The sequence below is a fragment of the Phyllostomus discolor genome, chromosome 9 (genome assembly GCF_004126475.2).
Source record: "Phyllostomus discolor isolate MPI-MPIP mPhyDis1 chromosome 9, mPhyDis1.pri.v3, whole genome shotgun sequence".
In the NCBI taxonomy this organism is placed as follows: domain Eukaryota; kingdom Metazoa; phylum Chordata; class Mammalia; order Chiroptera; family Phyllostomidae; genus Phyllostomus; species Phyllostomus discolor.
Window position 1 is genome coordinate 47,969,332 of NC_040911.2, and position 26,706 is coordinate 47,996,037.

The following is a 26,706-nucleotide window of genomic DNA, read 5'->3' on the forward strand; positions in this document are numbered from 1 at the left end:
ATCATTATCACCAAATGTGCCAGCTCCTATCATATTTAGAACCCTGTGTTCTTAGGTAGGTGCCCAAGTTTACGCTGAGGAATTTGCTAAACAAATCCCTGGCAAGAAATCAGAGCAGCGATTTTCTGTATCCTTAAATACTTTCAAATAGAAATGGTAAAACATACCCGAGTCCGTAACTCCTAAATTTTTGGAGTTTCCTACTACTGTTTGAGTTCTAATTCACTCGCTTTCCCAAAGGAGCATCCCATTTATTTATGTTTAAGTTAAAAGAAATAAAAACTTCCTAACTTGAATGGGGCAGCAATCGGGAGTAAAAATAGTTGGTTTCTTGTGGGAAATGGAAGACACACGATAGGAAAAGATGAAGTCTACCGCCTAATCGCGGGTGCTCGGAGCTTCTTCCAGTGACTGGGATCTGCGCGAGCGCGGGTCTCGACAGGAGCCCCGAGTCGGCCGGATGGGACACTGGAGGCTTTGGCTTAGTGACTTGCGAGCGTCCTGGTAACATTGAGAGTTGCGACGATGATTTGGGAGAGACAACGTGAGAGGGTAACAGGTTTAGGGGAAGAGGTGTCTAATAAACGGGTGTGGTGTTTTAGGACTGCACATTGAAAGTAGTGAAAAGAAAAAGGAGAGAATGTGGGAGAGAATGGAAAGATAAAAAAAAGCCGCCAGAAACAAAACAGGGAACAGAAAGCTGGCAAAGTGAACAAAGTGGAAGCGAAGCAGCAGCAGGCTACAAGAAATCAAAGTAGGTGAAGAGTGAAGCCCGCAGTAACAGCAGAGGGGCGCAGAGCGGGTGGTCCTCCCATCGGCAGGGGGCGCGCGTGCAATCGGCCTCAAATCCGGCGCGGCTCCCCCCACCTCCCGTCCCGCGCCTGCGCTTCCTGCCCCTCCTTGTCCGGGATGCTCCTGCCGCTGCTGCGAAGTAGCTGCTTCCCTTCCTCTTCTCCTGGCAGCGGCGGCGGCGGCGGTAGCAGCGGTAGCGGCGTGGACAGGCGGCCAGCAGCGCAGCTGCAGCGCGAAGCCCGCGGGCCCCCGGAGCCATTCGAGTGGGCAGACGCCGAGCCCGGGGTCGACCCCTGGCGCGCGGCGGAGGCCGAAGGGGCACCGGAGCCCGGGGCACGCGTCCGGGGGGCGGGTAGCGGCGGGCGGCGGGCCGAGCGCGAGCCGTATGCGTGCATGGATCCGGGCGCCGCGCTGCAGAGACGGGCAGGGGTCGGCGGCGGCGGCCTGGGCGCGGGTTCCCCAGCGCTGTCGGGTGGCCAGGCCCGCCGGAGGAAGCAGCCCCCCAGGCCGGCCGACTTTAAGCTTCAGGTCATCATCATAGGCTCCCGCGGAGTGGGCAAGACCAGCCTAATGGAGCGCTTCACCGACGACACCTTCTGCGAGGCCTGCAAGTCCACCGTGGGTAAGGGATCCGGGGCTGGGCCCTCCTGCAGCCCGCACTGCCCTCCCCCGGTCCCCAGCGCCCCAGGGCTAATGTCCTCGCTCAGTCGGCCTCACTTCTCATTGCGTTTCTGAGCTTTTACCTCCCCAACTGTGTGGCTCTTGGTGGCCTTACATTTGGTGGATGGACCTCTCGGTGCTATCTAGGGGAGGGGAAGGACCCCGTGGAAGCCCCCGATTCTATTCCCAAAGCCAGACGGAGAAATTTAGTGTAGTCTCCATGCATACTTGCTCTTGGAACCTCCTCCCCCAGCGCAAACCCCTCAGGCCCCTCTCAAGGTCCGGGTAGGAGCGGGTTATTGAACACAGAAGTCTCAGCGTCCCCTCCCGCGCCCCCCAAGGGCGGTCATGAGGTGGGGTGATGCATTGGTCCCGTTCAGCGCTTGGGCACAGTGTGAGCATCTCTCCACGGAAACTCTCGACCTTTAACATCACTCACGCAGGGAAAAGATGGTGCGAGGAAGCAGCGGGCAGGGGGCATAGTGAAATTGAAGCTGTGCCCCCAGCTAGGGGCCAAAGTGGGTCATCTAACAGCAAATTTTGGTGTCTTAGCTGTACCTCGCGAGGAGTATTCCGTAAACCAGGGCTTATTTTCTAAATTTGAACTCACTTTTATGATATGCTGAAATAATGAAGTTAAAAATTTCCTGTGGAGAATCTATGGAGAATATTATTAAGACTAAAACTACACTAAATTTCTTGCTTTAGCTATAAATACGGGGCAGAAGGACTTCAGCTGTAGTCCAGGGACTCACAAAAGTAGAGATAAGTCATCCAGTACACCTAGATGGGTGAAGTACAACAATGACGGAAATACAGGAACACTTACGTCAGGGAGTTTAATGTCCTCAGGACCTAAAATTGAAACTTCAGGGGAAATTTTTTAATGAAGTCAGAAGTAGAGGACTTGGAGTTGAGGTCTGTCTGGTGGGTGTAGGTAACAGTTGATTCTGTGGAAAACCCCTTAAAAGCTGTCACCGCTGGGAACCACATAGTTGAGGGGATTCTTTAAAATAAAGGGCATTCATGGTTAGTGATAGGCAGTGTTTGGTTTCCTTAGAGGAGGTTCAAGGAACATTGAATAGTATTTAAATTTGAAATTTAGAGTTAAAAGTATTTTGTAGTCTTGTACATGTATTTAGTATTGTATCCACTGGTAGTTTCAAGGAAATACAATTTGGGGTGAATTGGTTTTAAATTGCCGTGTAACAAAAAAGTACTACATTCAAAATGTCTTAAATGGAAAATTAACCCTCAAATTTTGAATTGTCTTTTTGTTTGGTTTGTGAGAATTTGTTTCCCTTAATACTTATTTTAGAATAGATCATTTTGGAAATACTTGTACGCTCTGTACCCTGTTTGTTTTTTAAATGTTGGCCTTGGGACCATGATGTTAAAATTCAGTAGCATAAGTATACCTGTTTCAAATATCTAATGTTGGATTATATAAAGTACAGGGAGTTCAACCATCAAATGAGAGTTTATACTGGTACTTTAGTACCTGACATATATAAAATAGAGGTAAAAGCAATTCAGAATTATCAATCTTTTATGGCTCCACACTTAAAATATATAAAAATGAGGGACAATATAGTTGTACTGTGTGATGGAAAGAAATCAGCATGGGCACCAATGGGTGGGTAACAGGGCTTGGGTGGGTGGAGGTGAAATAGGTGAGCAAAGGTATGCATTACAGTAAGGCAGAGGAGAGATGAGGAAGAGCTTTCTAAGCTGGGGCCACAATGGAGCAGCACCCCCATATTCTGGGAAAGACTTATTAGGGGACTTCAGGAGTGATTGCCTCAAGACTTTGACTGCCATGCTGAGGAGCGTGGACCTTGTTCTGTAGCAACTGGAGCCATAAAGCCTCTGAGTATGACTTTGGCATGAAGACAGTGAAGCTAACTGGGCAGGATTCCATAGGATTTTTGAGATTGAGAAAGAAAGTACGAGGCAAGGAGACCAAACAGTTTGTTTCTTGTCCCCTTAACAAACAAACAAGTACATACACGTGCACATGCACATACCTCCCCCACCACCAAACAAGCTCTCTTATGTGGTTGGATTCTGGTCTTGCTCATTTTTGTTTCCTCCATACATAGCCTGTAGTACTTGACTTCATAAGTGTTTATTCATTGTGGAACGTTCAGAGAAAGATGATAGTTTCTGGTCTGATCCAGAGTGTGAAGACACTTTAAGAAAGCTAATTAATCCCCCTTCAGACTCTCTTTCTGAGTGCTTTCTCCTTCCACTTACTAGATCACTTATTGAGCACTTATTGTGTGTTGGGCGCTAACCTACCCACCGGGGACCCCTCAGTGGTGAAAGGGATGTGGTCTATCCAAATGTGGCCCAGAGTCCTGGGGAACAAGATGATCCAGGTTGATAAGGGCAGTGGTAGAGATGTGTACAGAATATTTGGGGAACATCACCATTGGAATGCTGTAAAGATAAATTCAATGCTGTAAAGATAAATTCATTCCTCAAGTTCCTTTGGAAAAATGCTATTTGAATATGGCATTGGGTGTGGTGTGGAATTGTGTTTACCTCACCTGAATGCCTGCTATGTGAGCAATTACCTCATAGGTCCTTCTGAGGCCAGTCTGTCAAGCTTCATCTCCAGGCAGTATAGTCAGCTGCGTACAAGGAAAGATCTTCCCTGGTAGAACTTTTCCCTTACCCTGTCTGGACTTGCAGATGTGTGTGCTCGTGACAGCAGAGTCTGGGAAAGACTGTGCACCCCGCAGGCCAGTGGGGGAGAGCCTGCTTATGCGCAGACCAAGGGGCCTTGCTAAGTAATTGCCTGCATAATTCAGAGGCTAGAAGAGACTACCTCCAAAGTGCTTTTTTAAAGTGAACCAGACTCACCTGGACTTTGTATACAAGGTCATTGTGGAAATTCTAAGGCAGGGATATCAAACTTACTTACACTGGGGGCCATATCAGTCTTGTGGTTACCTTCAAAGGGCCGAATATAATTTTAGGACTGTATAAATGTAACTACTCCTTAACTGTTAAGTAGTTGAAATTACATTCGGACCTTTGAAGGCAACCACGAGGCTGATATGGCCCCTGGTGAAAATGAGTTTGACACCCCTGTCCTAAGGGATTTGGGAAAACCTATTTTAAGTGAGCAAAATGTTGGGGTTTTTTTAAATTATTAAGTCAAAAGTTGATTTGGTTGAGCTTAAAAGACTGTTTTTAAATAATTGACTATTTAATGGAAATTGTCTAAGTGGAATATTATTTTCAAATAATACTTGGTATCTTGTACTCATGGAATTGAATTACTTAGTCTGATATAGCTAATGTAATTTAACAAGTTCTTCAAAAAGTACAGGAGCAGCTTTTTAAAGTTTGAGAAATGGAAAAAAAACTAGTTGGCTATAGAAATTCACAACTATCTAACATACCAAAGAACACCCATAAAATTATATATTGGTCTACCATTGTTTTCTTTTACCTGTTAATTTTGTTTGTACTGAAATGGTTTTGTCAGGCAGCACCACCCCTCTGGCAGCATCGCATTCCAGAAAACACACTAGAGTAAGACTAAGGAGCCTTGGTTCTTTATTTAGGCTTTGCCACTCACTAGGTTGTGACTCTGGATAAGTAATTTAGTTGTCTTATATATAAAATAAAACATTCTATTAGTAGTAGCTACAATTTATTGAGCATTTACTATGTATCAGCAAAAGTATACTCTTTCTGATCCTTATAACGAGACTGAAAGTTATTATCCCCATTTTACAGGTGAAAAAGCAAAGGCTCAAAGACGTAAACAACTTAGCCACCATGATACAGCTGGTCAGCAAGTGGTCAGGGACAAGGCTACAATGAGTTTTTTCTATGTTCCTTAGCGTACTTTGAGACTTTGGGTTACGACATTTCTGGTACATTAGAATCAGAATTGTGAAGCCCTTTCCTGCTTATCTAATTTGGTCCTCCCTGCAGCCCTGTGAGGATAGTGATATTATTGATTTTTGGTATCAATGAAATTGACTTTATGCCCCTATCACCGCTTGTCATTTGCCTTCTAGTTATTAAAATAATGCCCTAACAATTGGATTTCTTGCCTAAATATTCAGTCATTTACACACCTTAAATCTTCTACCTATGTATAAAAATTTTCCAAAATTTGACCTTTTATTGTTTAAAGATTTTATTTACTTTTAGAAAGAGGAAGGGAGGGAGAAAGGGAGAGAAACATCAATGTATGGTTGCCTCTCCTGTGCCCCCTTCTAGGGACCTGGTTCACAACCCGGGCGTGCGCCCTGACTGGGAATCAAACCATCGACCCTTTGGTTCTCAGGCTGGTACTCAGTCCACTGAGCCACACCAGCCAGGGCCAAAATTTGACATTTTAAATAGAGAGAAAGTAGGAATAAGACCATCAAAACCAGAATTCTGGTTTTCCTGGGCCATAAATTTCCCCCAAAGTGCAAGGGGCTAACATAGGATTGCCAGTTATTTTATTATTCCAAGTAAGGACATTTAAAAAATAAAAACACTATTGCTAAACTTTCAAAAGAAATAGACTTAAAATGAAGTAGACCCTCCCTCAAATTAGGACAGGCAATACTTGAATTAAAAAGTTTTTTAAACTTAGTTTTGAGACCTTCCCTGCTCTGTCTTTGTTTTTCTCAATTTGTAGCAGTGTGCTCAGCCTCATAGGTGACCCCTGACAGTGACTAGAAAATGATGGTGCTTTACTGAAGCCCTAGTTTCACTCAGTTGCTGGCAGTAGTCCCTGTGGTCTCTGTGAGAATGTCTTTCCTGAGTCCAGGTTCAAGGTACACTCAGAATGCCCATTCTGAGGGTGGGGAAACTTCGTGGTCAGCTGACTGCATTTTATCAGGAGCAGCAGCTGAACTGGAAACAGAATTGAGGGGTCCAAGAAACAAGTGAACATAAATCCCGGGCTGAAATGGCTGGCTACAAGTCTGTCCTTGAATGGTAGGTGACAAGATAGATGAATTGCAGTTCACCTGCCCAACTTAACCTAGAAGCAATGGAACCACTGGTAAGGGACGTTCATTACTCATTCTGTTCTGGAAACGTAGGTCAGAGATTTTTAGAAAACTCAGTATGAACATCTACTGGATTCACATCCTAAACTGTTTTATTTTGCTCTTACGCATTTATACGTAGTCTTCCAAGCCATCGCTGATCTGCCTGAGTGTTTCATTTGAAAGAATTAGGGAGTCATCCAGAATTCCCACTGCAAAAGCCCAGCACCACAGCCGCCAGTGTTTCCCTTCCCTGCCAGAGTGATGCAACACAATGACTCGGGGAGAGTGAGTGTGACAGGAGCTGATGCATCTTGGTCAACATTTAGTTTTTATGCCAGCATGTGCTGTGCATCTTGCGATTAGGTTTATTTAGTGAACCTAACGCACACTGATACGCTTGTGCACAGTGTGCCTGGTTTTTGTGAAATAAAGTAGCTATCTTTCAAAGAAAGTATGGAAATATAGTTGTGGTGGTGGTGTTTGGGTGGAATAAAAATCTATTTAAAGACCTGGCTTAGGTGCATTGAGCCTTTCTTTCACTGTTCTGCACTGGCACTGAAGAAGAAAGGTTTCATTATGCCTGATAGAGATCCAGATTCTTAGAGATTGCTCCTCTCCCTCCAGCCTTGTGGAATCTGCCAGGAGCAGTCTGTTAGAGATCTTGGAACTAGCTTGAGAAGGCAGAGTTGGTTCCTCTGAGAGGTGCAAATTATTCTTCAGCCTCGGGTGCCCGATTCATTGTTCTAATTATTTGTTTGAATTTGTAAAGATGACATAGCTTTGTACAGTAGTCACAATATTTTTTAGAGGCTTTTCATGTTAATGTTAGGTGCCACTCTGCTAACCACTTACAGGACGCACAGCTAAGGCCTGCTCACCTGGCTTGTCCTTTTCAGAAAGGGAAGTGAGTCATGGAGGTAGACTGCTATGCTTTTGTACTTCAGCAGAGGAAGAAATTGATTATTCTCCTTTTGTTCTTTGATTGCACATCTCTGACATTTGGAAAATATTTAGAAAACCAAAATAGACCAAAAATAGTGCCCTTAATTGAATGTGACTTTTTTAAAAAGTCCTTTTCCTTTAAAATCAGAAAACAGTAAGGCTTAACGGAACACCATATTCCATAGACGACCTTTCCCACCAAACCTGACAGCCTCCACTGTTTGGTTTCTGGTGCTTTGTTTAGTTTACAAAATAAAACAGCAACCTGCGTTTCCACCTCAGGCAAACTAATGGTGGAAATAGCTGATAAACAAAACTCTCCTGGTTTTCCAGGCTTCACTTAATGCAGAAGCTTCAGGATCCTGTAAGTCAGGACTCAGGTGAAGGGACAGGCTGCTTCTAAACGAGGAGCTCTGGCCTTCCTACGTGCTGGCTCCCTGCCCTTTAGGCCTCGTACGCAGCAGAACTCCACTCTCTCGTTGACTGATAAAGACCACTCGCCTATCATCACGTTCTCACTCAAAAGCACTCTTCCCTCTCCTTGGCCACCGCTCTCATTCTCCGAGCCCCTCCAGGTGATGGCACACTGTGAGGAGAGTGTGGGTTTCAGAGGTGGGCGCAGAGTCCTGCGTTTGAGCCCCAGCTGTGCTACAGCTGTCAGTGTCTTTAGGCAAGTGATATAACTTCATTTTCCTTATCTATAAAAAGAAAAAAATCGGGCTTACACTCTTTCCCTATCTCCTGGAATAAGTGGGGATAGAATATCTTAACATATCTGGCCTAGAAAAGGCAGTTATAAGGTGCCGGTTATGTTCCCTTCTAATTTATATTATAGATGCAACAATTCTGAAGTAACTGAAATAGCCCTTTAGAGGTAGATATGAAATATATATAGAGGAATATGAAATAAAGTGTAAACATATAACCTGTGTAAACTACAAAATCCATTTGACAGTCTCTGCATTGTTTTTTTATTTAACTCTTGTAACCAAGAGGTCAAAATGATTGCCTTTCCAGGTAAGGGTTGGTGTAGGCAGGAAGCCGAGGCCGGCCAGCCGGCCGATGTAGGAGCAATCTGTCAAGCCAGTCAGCATCTCTCACTCTTACTTCTATAGTTTCCCTGGAAATGCAGAATTCTTTTTTTTTTTTACATCGAATATATATGTTATAGCCATCTTCCAGCCATTCCCTCGTTCATCAGGTGAGGCTGAGCAAAGTTGCATAGCCAGGGGCCACTTGGCCCAGGTTCAAATCTGCACTCTAATGTCAGCTTGGTGACCTCGGGCAAGTAACTAACCTCGGACATGTTATTTCATCTGCAGAATGGGAACAATAATACTGTCTACCTTATAAGATTGTTAAGAGTATATACTGCAGTGAGTTCATGTACATCGAATAAGTATAAAGCCCTTAGACTAGTACCTGAAACATATTCAACACCATAAACGAGTTCTTAACAATCTTTTGTTACAATCTCTTAAAACAATCTTTTTGTTACAAAGGAAATAAGCCCCTTTCTGTCGAATTCTTTTATACATTATGGTTCGTGGAAATGGAACTGTCCGCCTGTTCTGATGGGTTCCCCAGTAGCACACACACTCTGTTCCCCAAGCCTCTGCTTTGATCACCTCAGATTCTTCCCTGCCTGATGTAGTCTGTGGTTCCAGTCAAATGCAAGGCTTTCTCCTTGTGCTCCTGCCTGTGTCAGGGACCAGAGACACAGGTGGTCTTCATGTGCTGAAGGGGAGTATGTCCAACCTGGAATGAAAGACATCTTACTAAACTTAAGATAGACTTTGATACCCTCAGGCTTGATCATTTTTTAGTGACATGAAATCATTTTACTGTTTTAATGGCACCTACTTCTGAGAATGATCAGAATATTTTACAGTTATAGTGCTTAGTTTCTATTTCATTGAATATTCCTAACAGTGAAAGTAGGAAGAGCCAGATAGTATTTAATAATAGTTCTCAAGTTTGGTGCTTTCAGTACAGAAATGGAAAGGTAGTTCTACTGACAGTGAGCATCCATTGCTTTTTCCTTTATGTGGTGCTTTCCTGTGGGAACTTCTGCCGCACGCTGCTCTGGTGGGTGGTGTTCAGGCAGAAGACTGGCTTTGTGGTCAGGTGACTTGTTTTGTAATGTTCAGTTTTCCTTTATGTGACCCTGACACATTTTTAAATTTATTTTCTCCCAACTCTGAAAATGTTAGAAATCCTCTCCCTTGGTAGAAATACTGTATTCCAAATTGGATGACACTACATAAAGTATATATCCTGGGGAGAAAAGCTGTACAAATTTAAGATAGTTATTATAAACTGGCAGTAACGTTGTGACCACTATTTGAATTGTGACTTATTTCAAGGTCTGAAATCCTTCAACTTCCTGAGAATATTAGGTAAGAAAATCAGATCTTAGGTGGTGGGGTAGAGCAGAGAAGAAAAAGTGGGGGGAGGGGCGTCTGTTCAGCTGTGATCATAGGCATGAACCAAGAGGTTATGCTATATGTATATTTTAGCGTTTGCTGGGAAGGAATGTGCAGAAAGAAGCCTCTGTTGATTTTTGCTATTTTCACTTTTGTAACTTCTGCGGCCCAGCAAAAAGAAATACAGTAATGTTTTGGAAATGTTTTGTCTTAAGGGAGGGGAATTTATAAAACTTATCAGCATTAAGTATGCAAATTCTTCATGCTCTTGCTAAGATTTATGAAAGATGAATACAAAGAAGAGGACACATTGCAAAGTTAAGCTGTGTTCTCTCATGGCTTGATTGTGGAGATTCTGGCTCATTTGCAGAATATTTCACACTTGCCTTGTTTTCAGGCATCTGACTTTCATTGTAACAACTTTTCATTGTGGGCAGTGTTATAAATTTGAATATAGGTTCTGCCACTCGACTAGTGTGTGCTGTGACCTTAATGCAAGTCACCTTGTCCTCCGTGCTCTGGTGTTTTCCTCTAAAATGAGGATAATAGCGCACACCTCATTGGGCTGCTGCAGGATTCCTTGTGCTGGATCTCAGATACAGCATGTTTGACAAATGTCCACTGTCGTTACTATTAAAGGTCACTAAGATAAAAGAGAAGACATAGTGACTCAAATTGGAGTAGTGTATACCTATTAACACAGGGATTATCCCCTATGACCTGTGTCCTTTCTGATGTAAATATTTCTAGAAAGACTTCCATAACATTGTCTTGAAGAAAGGTAAGCTCCCACAGCCCTGGTGTGGCTCGGTAGATTGAGTGCTGGCCTGCAAACCAAAGGGTTGCAGGTTCTATTCCCAGTCAGGGCACATGCCTGGGTTGTGGGCCGGGTTCCAACTAGAGGGTGTGCGAAAGGCAACCACACACTGATGCCCTATCTCCTTCCCTTCCCCTCTCTCTAAAAATAAATGAATAAAATATTTTTTTAAAGGTAAGCTCCTGTTGTCAGAATAATTCACTCAGTGGACCACTTCCCACTTAAGCAACTCAATAAACTGTTACTGTAATTCTTGGGATGGGCATATGTAGGGAGAGAAGATGCCCATGTTAGGACTGCCCAGTGGTAGGAATTGTGGAAGAAATGAAGGGTTCCATCTCCGGGATGATGTGTGTGTGCTGGGCACCCCTGCGTTTCACTGCTCCCATTCTACACTCTGCCCACCGGACCCACGCAGAACATCCGCCCTTTGTTTTTACTACCTAGGTGTTTTATTTGGGCTTTAAAAAAAAAAAAACAAGTCCTGAATATCCCTAATTTTTCTAAAAATACTAGTGTTTCTCCTTACATATCCAACATTTGATGTGGGGGAAGAAGGGTTATTTATCAGATTTATGGAGTCACTGTAGTGTGCCAGGCAGTGTCCTAAGCTTTTGGATGACTGTGTCCTCAGAGGGGACACTACCAACAAAGAAGGAACAAGGTGGTAAAGGGCTAGGAGAGAATCCCGGTCCAACTGGGAACACAGATAAAGAATGAAGATAAGGGCTGTGGCCATTGTAAGGGTGGGTTCAGAGAGGACATCATTAAAGACTTAAAAGGTTTCTGGGCAACCGAGGGGGCTTCTTTAAGAGAGGGCAGTAGAGAAAAGCATTTCTTTGCCAAGTACATGGGGTGTTTTGTTGATTAGGCTAGCATGGCCAAGTGCCTTGAGGGCAGGGATTGTCCCCATCAGCGGAGGGAGTAGTAGGCCTGTCACTTCCTCTGTTAGTCAAGACTCCTGTGGGAAACTGGGTTTTTAGCAAGTGCTGCGGATGGAAATGAAGTCGCCGCCTTTTTGTCCCTGTTCATAAACGTGGGTCCTAGGCACTCTTCGGTGAGGAGGAGCTTCTCTGTGCTTTGTCCAAAACTAATCTGAATATTTAAAGTTGTTAGTGACTTGTTACCTTTTATTAGGGATCGTTGCAATTTCTATGACATGCAAATATTTAAAACAGACAACATTAAGATAATACTTTTGACCTGATGTAAGAAGGTTTTTAAGAATGTTTACTCGTATGCTTTGATACAAGGATTTGTTTCTAAGGGGTGAACTGGGGTAAGTTTCCAGGTGTTGGAAGCCACCTAGTGTCTGTTAGGTGGAAGGGGCGTTTCATTTAAGAGGGAGGACTGTTTTAATGAGCTGTTTCCTTTTACGGAGTTTTGGATTTAACAACTGGGTATTTTTATTTTGTTGTTATTTACTTTTTCATTAATCTACTCGCTAAAACTAGACAGTCTTCATTTTGGCTAAACAAATTATTAATCCTGTTCACTGTCATCTTTACTTTGTTTTCTTATTAAAATCAGTAATGTATTTGTAAAACATGATGACAACTTTACCACTTATTACTTAATTTTGAATAATAGTACCCTTTGCTTGTATTTTACTTACTAACCTTTGTGGTTACAAAATAGTCCTAGTGTAGGACTGCTAAAATTGGGTAAGTTATTTTAGTTGGTTGAGAAATAGTGTCTGACATGTTCAGTCTCAGCAGTTCTTAGCAGGGAAAACAGGAAAATTATTTGCGCTGAATGTTTGTTTCAAAGGATTCTTTCTGTTGATTTGAAGCAGAGCTCACAAGTATCACCTGCCAATTCTTTTCAGTTAAAGCAGCAGCCACTGTGATAAATGTTTCACAAAAGTTGCAGGTCCCTTAACTAAAACTTAAAAAATAAAACTGGAAACAAAAGTAAAATAGAATAGTCGTTATAACAAAAATATGGATTTGGGCCCTGGCTGGCGTAGCTCAGTGGATTGAGCTCGGGCTGCGAACCAAAGCATCGCAAGTTTGATTCCCAGTCAGGGCACATGCCTGGGTTGCAGCCCACGGCCCCCAGCAACCGCACATTGATGTTTCTCTCTCTCTCTCTCTCTCTCTTTCTCCTTCCCTTCCCTCTCTAAAAATAAATAAATAAAATCTTTTTAAAATATGATTTGATTTGATTTGTAAATTGCCATTATAGAGTAACGTAGTGAGGTCCCAACTTGGAGCTAATGTAAGGAAGACAGTGTTTGGCCAGTAGTAAGCTGTGCCTTTTCAGAATCAGGACAAAGCAGGTGTCTCCGGGCTGCTTTCTGTGCCTTGTCAAGTGTCTCTTTAAGCTCTGTCCTCCCTTTGTGCTGAGCCAGTAAGGTGCTCTGAGGATATTGGTGGAGCACAAACGTTCTTCCTGTTTCAAGGCTGTTTTAGTATCATTTGACTCCCAGAAAGCAAATTTGTTCCCAGAACTGAAAGTGAAATTGAATTGACTAGGCTTCACTTGGTGACATCTTAAATTATATCTGATGTAAGAGGTTAAGAATTGAAATGTAATACAGTATGCTCTAGCTTTGTTTTCTTGTGACATTTTATATTCATGCAACTTCTCTGTGTTGTCCAGGTGAAGGCTACCGCCTCACCTCCGCCCAAGGTTGTAAACATGTCCTTTGGTGGGGCACTGGTGTGTACAGTGTGTTACTAATTATAAAAACAGTCATATGCCTTTCCCTTCACCTCAAGAACATCATCTGACTCTGAAGTGCTGCAACAGTTCCCTGAGATGAGAGCTTGGGAGTGGGTCTCTGCTCTCTGTGGCCACACAGCGCCCGCTGGCAGACGCATTCCCCCTGCTTGGTGGAGGCCAGGCAGCATGCCGGACCTGGATCCTGTGAGCAGTCAAGAAGTGGTTCCAATAAAGAATATGTTTCTAGTTCTCAAATTTAGCCAGCATCCCTTTGGTTTGTTTGTTTGTTTGTCTTAGTTTTGAAAATTGTGTAAAAAATACTGCCTGAAATAACTTTTCTGTAACTGAGAAGCATGTAAGGGAGCATACACAAATGAAAATTTGGTTTAAAAATCATCTGAAGCTTTAAAGGCTGAATTGGAAAGGGACAGTGATACATGATGGTTTGCTTGTTAATATTAAAATAAATAAAAATTGGTGTGTTAACTTTTATGTGTAGATTTTTTTAAATAATTCCTCTTCCACACTATTGACAACACAGTAAAGAAGTCATGTTTATATATTAACTAAATTTTGTGCGAATGCTAAAACAATTAATACAATTTCTAAATTTAGGCTAAGGCTGTCTGAAATCAAGATTGTTTCCAGTGTTCCATATAAGAGTTTTCCCCCAGATAACATTCTCTTAAAGGCATTTATTTATTAATGTAATTACTAAATGTAATCTTATGGTTTTTAGGCTAAACTTATGGTAGTAATAAATTATATTGTAATTAAAAATAATTTTTTAAAGAGTTGTGTTATACATAGTAAGTGCTACATAAATACTTCAGGATGAAATACAGCACAGGTTGACTTACAGTTATGTGTTGAGGTTTGGAATGACTGGGTAGTTACAGGTACTGGCATACTTTCGCTTTTTCCTTTTGAGAGTTAGTGATGCAGTTTTGTTTTTGTTTTTTGTTTTTTCAGTTTGTTTTGCTAATGATCATAAATTATTTTTATTGATTTGAGAGAAACATTGATTCGTGGACCCATTTATTTATGCTTTCATTGGTCAGTTCTCGTCTGTGCCCTGACCAGGGATCAAAACCACAGCCTTGGCCTACTGGGACGATGCTCTAACCCACCGAGCTGCCTGGCCACGCACGGCCCTGATAATGATATTAAAATGTACAAATGGGATTATTTTTTGACAGATTTTTTTTGTCTTTATTGTTTTTGTTTCATCTTCATTTGTTTTATTTGCAGGTGTTGACTTTAAAATCAAAACTGTAGAGCTAAGGGGCAAGAAAATCAGACTGCAGATCTGGTGAGTGGAGAACCTGTACTCAGTAACTGCCGTGTGTGTTCAGCCATCCACATGCTTGTCTAATACAATTAACCCCGTGAGCTGGTTGGCCTCTCCTGCTTTTCCTCTCTTTTGCTCATGTTTAAATAAAGTGAACGTTGAGAGAGAATTGAGAAGAGTCTACGTATTTCATACCCCATCTGTGCACAGGGAGTTGTGCAGAGAAGAACATTAATGATAGTGAACTTGGAGACTTTATGCCTCTGTTTTCAAATCATTTGACGAAACTGCCATCACCAAAATGATGGCTAAAGTGCTTATCTTTGTGTTTTTAAAGTTATTTTGTTTGATGGTATTCAAAGAAAGTCCAGTATGTTTTTAACAAATTTGCACAGTTTAAAGCCAAATCACCTCCAGGTAGTTCAGGGGCTATCCTTGGTGGCACAGCATGAATATCACTGTGGGGCACACGCACACACTCCTTTTGGCTGTATTGCTGATGCCACGTGACGTAAGCGCCCACTAATGTCAACTGCAAATGAATCCACAGCCACTTTCTCAAATTAATAATCATATGAGGAACCAAACCAGCTGTGTTACAACTGTTTCCAGCCCTAAGAGCTCTCTGCTGGCTCTCAGCAGCTCACAGGGGGCCTTAGGAAACCGATCCAGTGGAGAAGGGATCAGATCTGGTGGAGGTTTAACAGTAACTGCTGAGGTGTTCTGAGAATGCCCTTTTGTTTTTAACGACACAGCTGCAGTGTACTCAGCTTACTAACTCCTCTCGGCAGGTCAATCTCAGCTCTGAGTGTTTGTCCACCATGTGTGTGTTTGCTTTCATCTGCGTTAATTGCTGCCTCATCTGTGGCATCATCGGTCACCTAATGCTTGAGTGTTAGTGCCATGCCTTCATTCTTCATCTGTGTCCCTGTCTGGGGCACAGCTGCCGCCGAACCAGCATTGCTTGTCCACCGGAGGTGTCTGAGGTAATATCTTTATTTGGTCATCTGTGACTGTATAACCTACTTTTAGAATTCTTTTGGCTATTGTTGTTTTTGTGTTTTTGTTTTTAACTTGATTATAAAACATTAACAATCTTGCCTACATAGTTGATACCAGAAATAATGCATATTACCACATTAGCCCATGGTTGGAAAGGCAGCAAACTGTTCTGTGTATTGCTGCCCATTTTTTGAACTCTGGAAATGGCAACAAAGTATCTTCACTTGAGCTGCTGTTTTCAATTTCATAAGCCCTTTAAGGTAAAGACCATCTTTAAAAGTACTCATAGTGTGATCCTCCTGTGTACACAGTACCCATAAGTGAGATGCTTTTTGATGGAGGCTGCCTCACAAGGAGACACTACGAATATTAGAATGTTTGTGAAGCTTGCTTAGTGGATGACAGCAGTGTCTAAGTGATGACATGGTGGCCTGTGTTTAAAAACATGCCTTAACTAATATATTAATACTCTAGTTTTCATCTCAGGCAGTAGTGATATGTTTCACAGAAGTGTGTCCAAATGCCCTGTGCCTCCTAGAGCTCCACTCCCTAAAGTCTGTGCTGGCGCCATTGGATACTTCTGGCATCTCCCTTCAGTAATTTGAATCTGATCTAAGAGGTCCTGCCTCATGGGGAAAAGTGGGATAGTGCAGTTCCAAGAAATGCATGGGACACCTCCAGAATACTTCTTTCTTGGATGTAAAAGCATTTCCCAAATAATTCTTCTTTTGCTTTTCCTTGGCTCATCACTCCTCAGACTTTGTTCTCAAAATTTTTAAAACTGTACAACACTGGTGAAGAGTATAACTGAAGGAATAAAGACAATATTTACTGATTTATTGAGAGGATGATTGCAAGTTTTCTGTGGGGCATATCCCAGTGATTTAGCTAGGCAGTAGGATTTGTCTTTCCCTGAAAGAAGAGGCATTACTGTTACCAAGTAGGTAGAAAAGAAGTACTAGTATGTGGCTCATTATTTAAAGTAACACGTGGCTTATTCAGGAGTCAGCGGCCATTCTTGAGCCGTTGCTGTTGTAACCTGCTTTGTCGAGGACCTACTGTCATCACTTGACTGTCGTCACCAGTTGAGGGCATGGGAGACTGATGATAACAGCTGTGCTCCGGTCTCATAGCGGGTCACCTCGTGGACGTGTTGCCAGTTGGTTCATAGAGAGGTGTTGTCACAAGAAATGTGCTTTTTCTTGATGATTTCTGGATATAGCAAATCTAAAAAGAAAATTATTTACTGTAAATTCTTAGGGCTTTAAGGTACCAAAAGTACAATGTCATTGACACATTTTTGGGTCACATTTTTCAGTTCCTAGATTATCTGGGGTTAGAAAAAGGACCATTTTGTCAACTCTGTACTTAAAATGTTTCTACATGTATATACATAATAACTTAAAGTATAACTAAAATTAAAATGTTTCTGCTAGAATATAGTGTCATGAATTTACATCCAAATGCTATCCTGGAAGTCCTGGAAGTGACACACAGGGACTTAGAGTCACTGCATTGAAATGGGACTTGAAGCCATGACATGTGTCTCCCACCCCTCGGCAGACACGGCTCTGAAATGCTTTACGTCAGGGCCCCTCGCACCATCCGTCTTGCCTGTCTTTCCTGTTGGTGAATTTGCCTTCACCACTGTTCTTGCAAACGTCAAGCTCCTTTGCTTTCATTCTGTGCTTGGAAGGTGGTGTGGAGCATTTCACATACTGAAATTGGTTCCTGCCCTTCCAATTAATAATTGTACCATTCAACTAGATATATTAAATATGACAAATGAGAATCTGAATTTTTTAGGCATCATTGTATTACCAAATTGGGGAAACAAAATTGCAGGGATTTTTTACTTGACACCAAAAGCAGAGAGAGAAATAATAGTAAAATCATGTGGTAACTGTAGTACATGATGATTTACCTGACAATAAACTGCAAATCTCTAGAAGTCGGCTCTTTATCATCACAGTGAAAATTCAGGTTCATGGAGATAAAGGGTGAAATGATAGGATTCTGCATCTTCATGGGAAAAGATAAAAGTGTAATCAGATTGGCATGTTACCAAGTTTTTAGAAGAGAGGAGACTTGTGCAGGTTTTTATGGTCCTGGCATATAGTAGGCATTTAATAAAAACTTATTGAACAGAACTGACATTTCATTAGTCTTGTTTTTTGAACATATATGATAGCAGATAATTTAGTAGGGGAAATAAATCAAGTAAGAGAACTTTTGAGACAAATAGAAAACGTTCAGAACCCAAATATTCTGGAAATAAGAAACAGTCTCTCGAAACAAGGTGTTCTTCTATCTTGAGCATTTAGAGCCAGTCACAAAAAGATGGGATTTAAGGAATGGCCTTAAGTGGAAAGGGGTGAACTAGTTAATGTTTCCTCATTGGGGTTTTTTTTTTTTGTAAGTCTTATTTACTAGTTTATTGGTGTTAGAATGATTGCCTCAGGTTTTGCACTTTGAGGTCTCTCTCCTCTTTTTGTATGTCTGACTTAAAGCCATCAGAGACAGCTTACTTAATGTTTCTAGGATTCCTAAGTATGTTACTCATGCAAAAGGGTTTTCAAACTATGTAACAAATGCCTTTTACTATCCCTGTTCTTTGATGGTTGGGTTTTTATTGAAACTTCTTTTAGAGATCTGCTGTACAGCATGGTGCTTGTAGATAATAGGTATATTTTACACTGAAAAATCCATTAGGAGGGCGGATCTCCTGTTGTGTTCTTTCTACCATAAAATAAAAATATTTTTCAAAGACTTCTGTTATCTCTAACCTCTCTGTTCTTGAACCCCAAAGTTCTGTATTCTAAATTATTGAATGTGTATATAAATGAATGTGAAGTTGATTTGCACTAAAAGCCAACTGAAAATTTCTTAGAATAAAGAGTTATTGAAGGACAAGGACATAATTCCCAAAATGCCCAATGAAGATCTGATCTATAGCTGATTGGTGTTTAAATTTTTGATGCAGCTATATTGTGCTCACCACAGATTTTAGAGTAGGAAAACGTGTTATTTTTGCTTTTTAAAGAAATGAGAAGGGCCCTGGCTGGTGTGACTCCGTGCACTGAGCACTGGCTGCTAATCAGTTGATTCCCAGGCAGAGCACAGGCCTGGGTTGTGGGCCGAGACCCCAGTAGGAGCCGTGCAACAGGCTACCAGTAGGTGTTTCTCTCCCTGTCTTTCTCCCTCTGTCCCCCTCTATCTAAAAAATAAATAAAGTATTTAAAAATATATTTAAAGAAACAAGAGGGATGTTGTTTCTTAGCAGTACTCAAAGATCACAGAATATTTTTTAAAGCATTAAAAATACTGTGTGGTGAAATCTCAATGTGAACAAGCCACAGTTTGTGATAGGACAGCACACCACACTCTGAAAGATTTAATTCTTTACTGCTTTGAAAGTAAACGTCTGGGATTCTAGAAATCATTGTATACATTGATTCCTTATGTAAATGAAATGGTATTTGAATCCTCACCTTTCTTGAATTTGCTTCTTAGTGTGGTCTTTAAGTTGTTTATAAAATTCCTGAAGAACTCAGTCTCTGTTTATCACATTCAGTTTTCTAATTCTTTGGCAGTTCTGGATCAAAACATAAAGTTTATTTTGCCTTGAAATGCATCAACTTTCTACATTTTAATCATGTAACCTTTTGTTCAGCACATGTTTATTGGCAGCTAGTCTGGGTCAGGCCCCCTGCTGGACCCTGCTGGACCAAAACAGACCAGCCTTGGCTCTCCCAGGCCTTCTAGTCAAGGGCCGCCTGGGATTCTTACCTCTTCTGGAACAAAGCAAATGGCTTTATTTTTTATGTGAAATGAATTTGCCAAGAAGTTCTTTCGTTTGTTTGGCATAACATCAGAAATGTAAGTTCAGATTGAACTTACCACTAATTGGTGGTAAGTTCAATCTGAATGAAGCCATAAGTCATGGCCAATACCACTGCCAAAAGGTGTTGTAGGGACACCGTCCTGCAAGTTGCACCTCAGTCAGATGCATTGGAAAACATGGCACACTCTCCCCTAATGCATATGCTATCCTGCTAGAGGCTTTGGCTAGCCTAGCAGTGGGCAACCTTATTTTTATTACTCCATTGCCCCTAGCTTACTCTACCATGACCCACCCTGACCCCTGGGAGTATGCCAGCAGCTAGGATTTGGGGGAAAGGGTGATCTAAATTATAGATCATCTTTAGGGAAATTGTTTTCCTGATCATAAGCCGTGCTCTGTTGAGCCTCATTTGTCTCAAGCAGTTTCTTGGCTTATTAGATGGAAAAAATAGGTCTCGGCCAATTTCTGTCCACTCTTAGTGTCCTTCTGTCATTCTTCATGTTGAAATGGTCAGCTTCAGCCTGTACGATACATAGTTCTTTTTTTTTCTCCAATTTTTAAAAGTTGATTTTCTTTTTCTTTTTTGAGATTTTATTTATTTATTTTTAGAGAGGGAAGGGAGGGAGAAAGAGAGAGAGAGAAACATCAATGTGTGGTTGCTGGGGGCCGTGGCCTGCAACCCACGTATGTGGCCTGACTGGGAATCAAACCTGCGATGCTTTGGTTCGCAGCCCGCACTCAATCCACTGAGCTATGCCAGCCAGGGCAATGATACATAGTTCTTAGATTTCAAAGTAGCAGTCTGTATTTGTAAACCTCTTTAGTATCTCCCCTCCCTTCCCTTTGACCACTGATTCTGTTTAGTAGGATTAAGAAAATAACAAAACTGATTCTACAGCATTTTTCAGTAGTGGAAGATTCTTATCAACAAAACCAGATATTAGCCATCTAGGCTGGTTAAAGGAGGGTTATAGACTGAAATAGTTTAAATCATTATCCATACATTTTCTGCCACCTAGAAACAGCAACTTAAGCATAATACTTTATGATTTAAAAATAAAAGTTGGCTATTAGCCTCCCACCAACTCCTTGTTCATTTTTGCTGTTCTTCCTACTCCCTCTACAACAGTTCTCCTCACAGTGCAGTAGGCTGGAGACTTGGAACCTTCTAGGACAGAGTGTATGGCTTTGTGGGGGAGAAAAGTGTGGTCAAGTATATTTATGTAATTTATAGTATTAAGGTACCTCACACTTCTATAATTTTATTCTAGAATGTCAAAGAAGTCATTCTAAAATTAATATTAGCTTAAGTGAGCCACTTTTTTGTTTGAATGTAACTAGCTCAGAAAAGTGATCCCCACTAGTCATAGTGAACATGCACAGACAGAGGAGTTGGCTGGGGACTAGAAGGAATCAGCCTGGTGGGGCCACCACTGCTGTGTAGGCACTGGAATGTTCGGTGGCTCACTATGGTTATTGTTTGGGAACTGATTTTTTTGCTGCTATTTCTTAGGGACACAGCAGGTCAGGAGAGATTCAACAGCATTACCTCAGCTTATTACAGAAGTGCCAAGGGGATCATATTAGTGTACGATATCACTAAGAAGGAGACATTTGATGATTTGCCAAAATGGATGAAGATGATTGATAAGGTAAGTATTGCACTTTTCTCTCGAGATGTGAACTCTTTGCTCATGGGTGTTAATCCCTATAAAAGGAAGGAGAAAACATTTATGAAGCATATGCTTTTATATACTGAGGGTCATTGAATCCATATTACAACAATCAAAGTAGGTATATATTCTGTTACTCATAATCAGCTCATAAGTACTGAAACCAGGATTTTTACTCTGGTACCCTGGGCTGTCTGACTTCAAAGCCCACTCGCTCACTCCACGATATCCGGCTGCTCCTGTGGAATTAGATAAAGGGCATCTTATTTCTGCAGAAAGTTCACACAGATGCTCATTTTGTGAGTGTCCACCGAGAAACAACCTCCAGGTGATGGTCTTTTCCACAGTCGGTGCCTGTGGACACTCCAAGGGCCTTGGTCATCTACAGGACAGTCTGCCCTTAAAATTACAGGTGTCCTACAGGTTCACATTTTGAACAGGAAATTTTCCCCTTTGGCTCATGATCAGCTATATATAGATACCATTATATATGTATGTGTGTGATTAATGTAAACTGTAGGTTCCCCTCTAAGATAATGTGTGCCCAAAATATGCATTCAGAAGATAGCAGTTTGGGGTGAGATGTGGTGGTATACAGTGACCACATTTTGAGCTTTCTTTCCCTTAATGCAATAAATTGATGTTTAATTCCTTTGCATAACAAGCACATGCAATGTATTACAAATTGTATTTTTGTTTACAGATTGTATTAAACCATCTATTAGGTAACGTGGGACAGTGTTGGCCAGTTTATCAGTGTCCGCCTCTTTGAAAATGTGTTAAGGGCCCAGAGTTACAGAGATGAATGGAGCCGGAGGCTGGTTCTGTGACAGTGTCGCTAATCACTGGTTTCCTCCCACACTGAAGCCACACAGGGTGCTGCTAAGGAAGTTAGAAAGGGGCAGTCCTAATTGCTGGTGTAATTTTTCAGAATGTAATGAATTTAAAGCCAAAAACAATGGCCTCTACCTTAAACGCCCCATCAGGTACTGCATTTTGTGATTCTGCCCAGGTCTTGAGGTCTAGTGCTCTCCTCTCCTTCATTCTTGACTCTTGCTTTTTGCTCTTTTTTGCGCAAGTACAGTTCATTTCTTGGGTGCTTATTGTGTACCAGGCAGGCACTGTTCTTACTCCGCACCAACCTGTTCCTCTTACTTGTACATTGGTAATTAGGAGACCAAGACCCTGAATAGCCTGGCCAAGGTCCCGTCATTCAGGTGCCTTTTATTGCAGTCTATCTCATACTTTTTAGAATACAAAATTAAATGAATTATTCAGGAAATTTTAACCTTTTTAAAGAGAGAATTCTATTGTGCCTGTACATTTTTTAAAACTTAGAAATATAGCTTAACTACTATTTTCCTGATTGTAAAATTAATGATAAAACTCACACTGTAGAATATTTGGAAAGTCAAAGCACAAAAGTAAATTTTTAGATCTGTAGTGCTGCCATCCCGAAAAGCCAGATTGGAGTTATGCTTCACTCCGTGCTACATCCTGCTTGTTTCAGGAAGTAGTGTGTCGTGACAGCCTTCCTGTGTCCTTAAGAGTTCTTCCAAAGCATGTTTTTTTAATGGCTGCATTCTTTCATAGACCTTAACTTATTTAATTCTTTGTTTTGTTGGATCTTCATAGTTTCTTGTTAACAATCATTTTTGAGTACTCTAGAGCTTTGCCTGTGTTCTGAATCATTTCCTTAGGGTAGATTCTGAGGAATTACTGGTCAGGGACTTGTGGTTCAGAATGCCTGTGAACATGCTGCTTCCTAAAAATGCTGTGAGCCTCTGACACCCACACAGTCAGGTCTGCCTGGGACAGCGGGGGTGCTCCAAGATTCATAGAGGAAACGAACACATGAGTGAAAAATACTGGATTGATTTACAGTTCCTGTCAACATATGACAATGCCCATCTTTGAAATGCAGCTTCTTTTAAAATTCCACAGTATGCTTCAGAAGATGCAGAGCTTCTTTTAGTTGGAAATAAGTTGGACTGTGAAACTGACCGAGAAATCTCCAGACAGCAAGGTGAAAAGGTGAGAGAAGTGTGGGGAACAGGAGGAAGAAGTCACAGTTCCCACACTTGTACATTTAACGGTTGATACACTTTTTCTTTAACAGATTATTATTTAATTATGAAATAGTTATATAGTTACCACTCAATCTCATCTTTCTTGCATTTGCTTTTTTTTTATTTTCTTGCTTCCTTAAATTCATTTTGAAATGGAAGAAAAAGACCACATTAGTATATGCTGCATTATTATCTAACCTGACATTTTATACAGAGAAACATTTTTTTTAATTGATTTGAACCCTCGCTGGCATGGCTCAGTGGATTGAGTACGAGCCTGCAAAATGAAAGGTCACCAGTTCAATTCCCAGTCAGGGCACATGCCTGGGTTGAGGGCCAGGTTCCCCACTGGGGGCATGCAAGAGGCAACCTATCGATGTATCTTTCACACATTAATATTTCTCTCCCTCTCTTTCTCCTTCCCTTCCCCTCTCTTTAAAAATAAATAAATAATTTTTTTTAATTGATGTGAGAGAGAGAGAAAGAGAGAGACATCAATTTGATATTCTACTTATTCGTGCACTCAATGGTTGATTGAACCCACAACCTTGGCATACCAGGACAATACTCTAACCAACTGAGCTACCTGGTTGGGGCCAAAAAAACAAACAAAACACATTTTTTAAAGCATAAAATTGCTTTCATGATTTTCTCTTACTCTAATGTATTTTAACCTTCCTTGAAGAATCAGAGATACTCACATTTTAAATGTCAGGTACATTGCAATTCTAGAAAATTGGGCGTGTAATTTGACTTAGAAGTCCCAGTATCACCATAGGGATTTTGTTATGTTACTTAATACTGTGGGGATTTGCTGGACTTGTGAATTTTACAGTTAAGCATAAACAGGCTTTTACAAACCTTTAGTCCACCCCTCCCCTTAAAGCTGGAGCCCAGAAGGTATGATTCTCCTGTCATAGCCTCATGCTTGTGCATAAGACTACATTGCACCCCACACAGAGAAAAAAATTTTTTCCTTTAGTTTGCACAGCAGATAACTGGGATGCGGTTCTGTGAAGCAAGTGCCAAGGATAACTTCAATGTGGATGAAATATTTCTGAAACTTGTTGATGACATTCTGAAAAAGGTAAAAAAAAAAATGTCAAAGTATTTAATCTGAAACCTGTTGTTTCCTTTATTACTTTTTTGGTTCAGAATTACTTATTGTGAAAGAGAAGTACTGCAGGTTTTCCCCAGTGTCAGGAACCAGGTGAAGTTGTTAACTCAGCCAGTGGCATCCAGCCAGCTATTGGCAGCAGTTTTTTGGTGTCCTTGGTGTTGATGTCCAGTATATTTGCTTAGCCTTGAATACAGTTGGTGGAGTGACTGGAGCTGGTATACAGTATGCCATGTTTATATGACATTTGCTTTCCTTTCTTTTTTTTTTTTCCTTCTTTTTTTTCATTTTCCCACGAGGATTAAGTTAGATACAAATGGCAGAGACCTAACAGAATACACAGGTATCTTAGTTGAGAAGCCCCTTCCTTGCCTCACTCAGAGCTCTACTCTCCAGTGGGACGCTGATTCCATTGCCAAAGCCTTTCCATGATGCTCAGTGCCAGGAAAATTGCTAGACAGCTTCACTTCAAGCATCTTTAGGCTTACATTCAAAAAAAATTTTAGTAAGAAGCTTTTGTTACTATTATATATTATCTGCTCAGTTCAGACGTAATTCAGAAGCTTCTAATAAAATGGTTGGTTTATTAGGTTACTTCCCTCTTTAGTAATGCTGTACCCATTTGTTAATGCACTAAGCTTCCATTATACTGGGTCATGAAAAATACATGTGGGTGAGGTCTGTCTTGTCCCTTCCACCACAGGGTGCAGAGTAAGTGGGGCAGTGTTTGTGTTGTGACATGATGCTCCTTGAACTTGGTTTTTGTTTCTTGGCTTAATATTTGAATGTCTAATTAAACTTTGATGATTAGAGAGCTGTATTTAAAAATACTTTATTCTTACGTAATTGTATGATTTGTAGAGGACTTCCATATACATTGTTTAGTTAAAATGTATTTTTGTCTCTTGTTTATCCTGAAGATGCCCCTGGATATTTTAAGGAATGAGTTGTCCAATAGTATCCTCTCATTACAACCAGAACCCGAGATTCCACCAGAATTGCCTCCACCAAGACCACACGTCAGATGCTGTTGATTTGCTACTTTGGAGACAGTGGAATGGTTCCTAGGAAGGGGAAAATGCTCTATTCTGCACTACAATCATTTTGAAAATTTCCTTTCGCACTTTGTAATCCAAGTCAGAGCTATACACTAACTTGTAAATATGCAAATATGCAATTCCTGGTAAGTTTTGGTTATAAATTACATATATCCCTCCAAATTATTATATTTCATTCATTATCCCAGTGTCTAATGTACATACTGGGAAATGTAGTACTTCTAATATGAAGTGGGAGAGATGAAAGGTATAATGTTTTTTGAAATAAATAATATAATTGTCCTTGTTAATTATATTATGAGGACAGAAGATATTCTGATAAGAAGAAAGAACGTGGTGCTTTGCTTACTGTTTTAAAGAAAATTTGTAAAACTGAAGACTTTTTGAAGAAAAAAAGAAAGCTATCTTAAGTGCTTTTTCTTTATTTACAAGACATTTCCCCCAGCTGTAGCATCTTGCAAGTATTGGAGTGTTTCTGCCACAAAGCAAAGCTCCACCCGTAGCTGTCATTGAAGGTCACTTATACTGTTACGTAACAGTAGAATGTTACTGGTTAGAGCATAGGATTTGACTTGGTCCTGAGGCCAGAGTCCCTCTTGTAGTGTCTGTATGGATATACCTTATGCTTTTAAGAACTACAAAGATTCAATAAAGGAAAAAAATGTTTTTGAAACTATAGAAGAATTTAAAACAACGCTGCTGTCCTGAACAAATCCTGTTTAAAGGGATTTTAAAGAGATACCTTTTACTATATCAAAGAACATACATGTATTTGCCTAAACACTCTATACCTTTGTAATGATAAAACTTCTCCCCCTTATGATGAAGCTTATTCCTATTAAGCTTAGACTGTGGTTTGGGTGGTTTTTTGTTTTGTTTTGTTTTTTTGGTTTGGTTTTTTTGTTTTTATTTTTTTTGGTCTGATAATGAATTTGTGAACTCTCTCTTTGGTATACCTTTTATTAAACTGCACTGTTTTGTTTAGTCGAGATAAGTAATTATGTATTTGAATAACTTGGTGTGTCTTGAGTGTTGTGATATGAAAAGCATTGTGGTCTTTCTACACTAATGAAGTGCAAATAAAATTTTGTATTTATGAATGATGGTTGAGTTGCCACATTTATTTATGTCATTGTAAATTGAATATCTGATAATGTTTTTCATATACTCCACATCTTAATCTTTTCAAACACTGAAAAGATTAAGATGCCCTTAATACAGTGCCCTTCACCATGGAAAAATAATTTGGCAGTTTTTCAAAAAGTTGAGCAGACTACAGTGTGACCTGGCAATTCCACTTCTGGATATATTCACCTAAAAATTCAAAGCAGCAACA

General features: G+C 40.8%; 1 protein-coding gene and 1 long non-coding RNA gene across 3 annotated transcripts; both read left to right on the plus strand.

Moving 5' to 3' along the window:
• Positions 1 to 894: 894 nt before the first annotated feature.
• On the plus strand, positions 895 to 26,473 carry RAB12 (RAB12, member RAS oncogene family). 2 transcript variants are annotated; one of them, XM_028524498.2, is made up of 6 exons: positions 895 to 1,414; positions 14,568 to 14,628; positions 20,967 to 21,105; positions 23,071 to 23,160; positions 24,178 to 24,282; positions 25,233 to 26,473. In XM_028524498.2, exons 1-6 carry the CDS (start codon positions 910 to 912, stop codon positions 25,344 to 25,346), a joined length of 1,014 nt encoding a protein of 337 aa, XP_028380299.1. In that variant the 5' UTR covers positions 895 to 909; the 3' UTR covers positions 25,347 to 26,473. The 2 variants fall into 2 exon arrangements, with proteins under 2 accessions (XP_028380299.1, XP_035865199.1); XM_036009306.1 differs by lacking the exon at positions 24,178 to 24,282 and having other exon boundaries at positions 907 to 1,414.
• LOC118496725 lies at positions 18,858 to 20,731 on the plus strand. The gene is made up of 2 exons (XR_004899281.1): positions 18,858 to 19,976; positions 20,218 to 20,731. It is a non-coding gene; the product is annotated as an uncharacterized LOC118496725 (long non-coding RNA).
• Positions 26,474 to 26,706: the final 233 nt, after the last annotated feature.

What these genes read in the sequence shown, in the direction of transcription:
- RAB12 (XM_028524498.2), top strand. Translation starts at nt 910, where the DNA reads ATGCTCCTGCCGCTGCTGCGAAGTAGCTGCTTCCCTTCCTCTTCTCCT. An exon ending in GGATGAAGATGATTGATAAG is followed by an intron (nt 21,106 to 23,070) that starts GTAAGTATTGCA and finishes AAAATTCCACAG; the next exon opens with TATGCTTCAGAAGATGCAGA. An exon ending in TTGATGACATTCTGAAAAAG is followed by an intron (nt 24,283 to 25,232) that starts GTAAAAAAAAAA and finishes TTTATCCTGAAG; the next exon opens with ATGCCCCTGGATATTTTAAG.